Source organism: Glycine soja, chromosome 5, assembly GCF_004193775.1.
Source record: "Glycine soja cultivar W05 chromosome 5, ASM419377v2, whole genome shotgun sequence".
Lineage (NCBI taxonomy): Eukaryota > Viridiplantae > Streptophyta > Magnoliopsida > Fabales > Fabaceae > Glycine > Glycine soja.
In genome coordinates, this window is record NC_041006.1 from 36,992,182 (window position 1) to 36,994,594 (window position 2,413).

General features: G+C 41.8%; 1 protein-coding gene across 1 annotated transcript; it reads left to right on the forward strand.

Moving 5' to 3' along the window:
- Positions 1 to 207: 207 nt before the first annotated feature.
- LOC114412938 (CBL-interacting serine/threonine-protein kinase 12-like) lies at positions 208 to 2,205 on the forward strand. The gene has a single exon (XM_028377058.1). The coding sequence runs from the start codon at positions 335 to 337 to the stop codon at positions 1,886 to 1,888; it is 1,554 nt and encodes a 517-aa protein (XP_028232859.1). The 5' UTR covers positions 208 to 334; the 3' UTR covers positions 1,889 to 2,205.
- The last annotated feature ends 208 nt before the right edge of the window (positions 2,206 to 2,413 follow it).

The window sequence follows — 2,413 nt, forward strand, 5'->3', positions numbered from 1 at the left end:
TATAAACATCAAGATAGTATCCTGTTAATATTTAAATTTTAACAAAATACTAAGTATAATATTTAATTTAAAATAATTAATCATTTCAAAATTTAAAATAATTAATCATTTCTGTAAAAAAAGAATGCACACTTTCAATAGTAAATCCATGAATACGAATGAATTATTTAATTTACTTTAATTTTCCTACACACAATACAACACTATCAATTTAATAATAGAAACCACACCCACAAATTCCATGGCTTCACAACTTCAATGAAGCTCCATCACCACTAGCGAACACTTCCATTGTTTTTATCTCACAGGATCGATCGATATCACCAGCATCACCATGGCAGAGGTGGCGCCGCCGAAGAAGGAAAACCCGAACCTTCTCCTGGGGCGGTTCGAGCTCGGGAAGCTCCTCGGGCACGGAACCTTCGCGAAGGTCCACCACGCGCGCAACATCAAAACCGGAGAAGGAGTCGCCATCAAGATCATCAACAAGGAGAAAATCCTAAAGGGGGGTTTGGTCTCCCACATAAAGCGCGAGATCTCCATTCTCCGGCGCGTGCGCCACCCCAACATCGTGCAACTCTTCGAAGTGATGGCCACCAAGACCAAGATCTACTTCGTCATGGAGTACGTGCGTGGCGGCGAACTCTTCAACAAGGTCGCAAAGGGAAGATTAAAAGAAGAAGTTGCGAGAAATTACTTTCAGCAGTTAGTTTCCGCGGTGGAGTTTTGCCACGCGCGCGGCGTGTTCCACAGGGACCTGAAGCCCGAGAACCTGTTGCTGGACGAGGATGGGAACCTTAAAGTCTCCGACTTTGGTCTCAGTGCCGTGTCGGATCAGATAAGGCAGGACGGGCTGTTCCACACGTTTTGTGGGACACCTGCGTATGTTGCTCCTGAGGTCTTGTCGCGGAAAGGCTACGATGGTGCAAAGGTTGATATTTGGTCTTGTGGGGTTGTTTTGTTTGTTCTGATGGCCGGCTATTTGCCCTTCAATGACCGTAACGTTATGGCTATGTATAAGAAGATTTACAAGGGTGAGTTTCGGTGTCCCAGGTGGTTTTCTTCTGAACTTACAAGACTTCTCTCTAGGCTTCTTGATACTAACCCTCAGACAAGGATTTCTATTCCTGAAGTCATGGAGAATCGCTGGTTCAAGAAGGGTTTCAAGCAGATTAAGTTTTATGTGGAGGATGATAGAGTTTGTAGTTTTGACGAGAAACTGTTACTTCATCATGATGATGATTTGGCAACATCGGATTCTGAGGTTGAGATTAGGAGGAAGAATAGTAATGGTTCGTTGCCGAGGCCTGCGAGTTTGAATGCGTTTGACATCATATCGTTTTCTCAGGGCTTTGATCTATCAGGGTTGTTTGAGGAAAAGGGTGATGAGGCGAGGTTTGTGTCATCTGCTCCGGTGTCGAAGATTATATCAAAATTGGAGGAGGTTGCTCAGTTGGTTAGTTTCAGTGTGAGGAAGAAAGATTGCAGGGTGAGCTTGGAGGGGTGTAGAGAAGGTGTGAAGGGGCCTTTGACTATTGCTGCTGAGGTTTTTGAGTTGACACCTTCCTTGGTGGTGGTGGAGGTCAAGAAAAAGGGAGGGGATAAGGCCGAGTATGAGAAGTTTTGTAACTCTGAGTTGAGACCCGCGTTGGAGAATTTAGGGATGGAGGAATCTGCTTCTTCTTCTTCTTCTTGTCATCAATCTACACACACTCAATCTGAATTCCAACAACATCGAACACTTTCTGACTCTGCCCTTAACAGACATTCAGATAATGAATGTTTGTTCGAACGAGAGTTAGGTCTAGCAGATGAGACTAGTATCTCACAACATGGTGAATCAAAGTTCGAATTTCAACAGGAAAATATGGCGATGTTTACTATCTGACCATGTCTTGAGCACTATGATTGTTTCCAAAGAATGAAAACAAAAAAGATAATGAATGCTTGCATTAATTAAGGTAGCAGGAGAATGACAGAAGATGATAGCATACTATTTCTCTCTTGTTGTTTTAGGCTGTGTGTAAGTTAAATTTTACTTTCTTTTTCCCTCGAGAATTTTCCGGCATTTTTAGGTTTGCTCCTTGACTGGAGCATTAGATTCTACTGTATTTGTATGTCCAAATGTTGTGTTTCTGTAAGGCTAATTTAATTTAAATATAGTGAATGAAGTGTACATGTCAACAGTTCACATGTCTTGGTAAATTGCTCTGTAACTGTATTTATTTCCATTCTTTATTGCAAGTAATGAGAAAATAATAATGCAACTTTCTTGTGATTCCACGAGGTCTTGCACTTGATTTGGGTGTCTAGTGCTTCATATTAACTCCATATATTCATCACCTTAATTTGGAATGAGATTGGGGGAATTCACTCTAAGGGAGTAACAGGAATCAGAATGTCACAACAACAA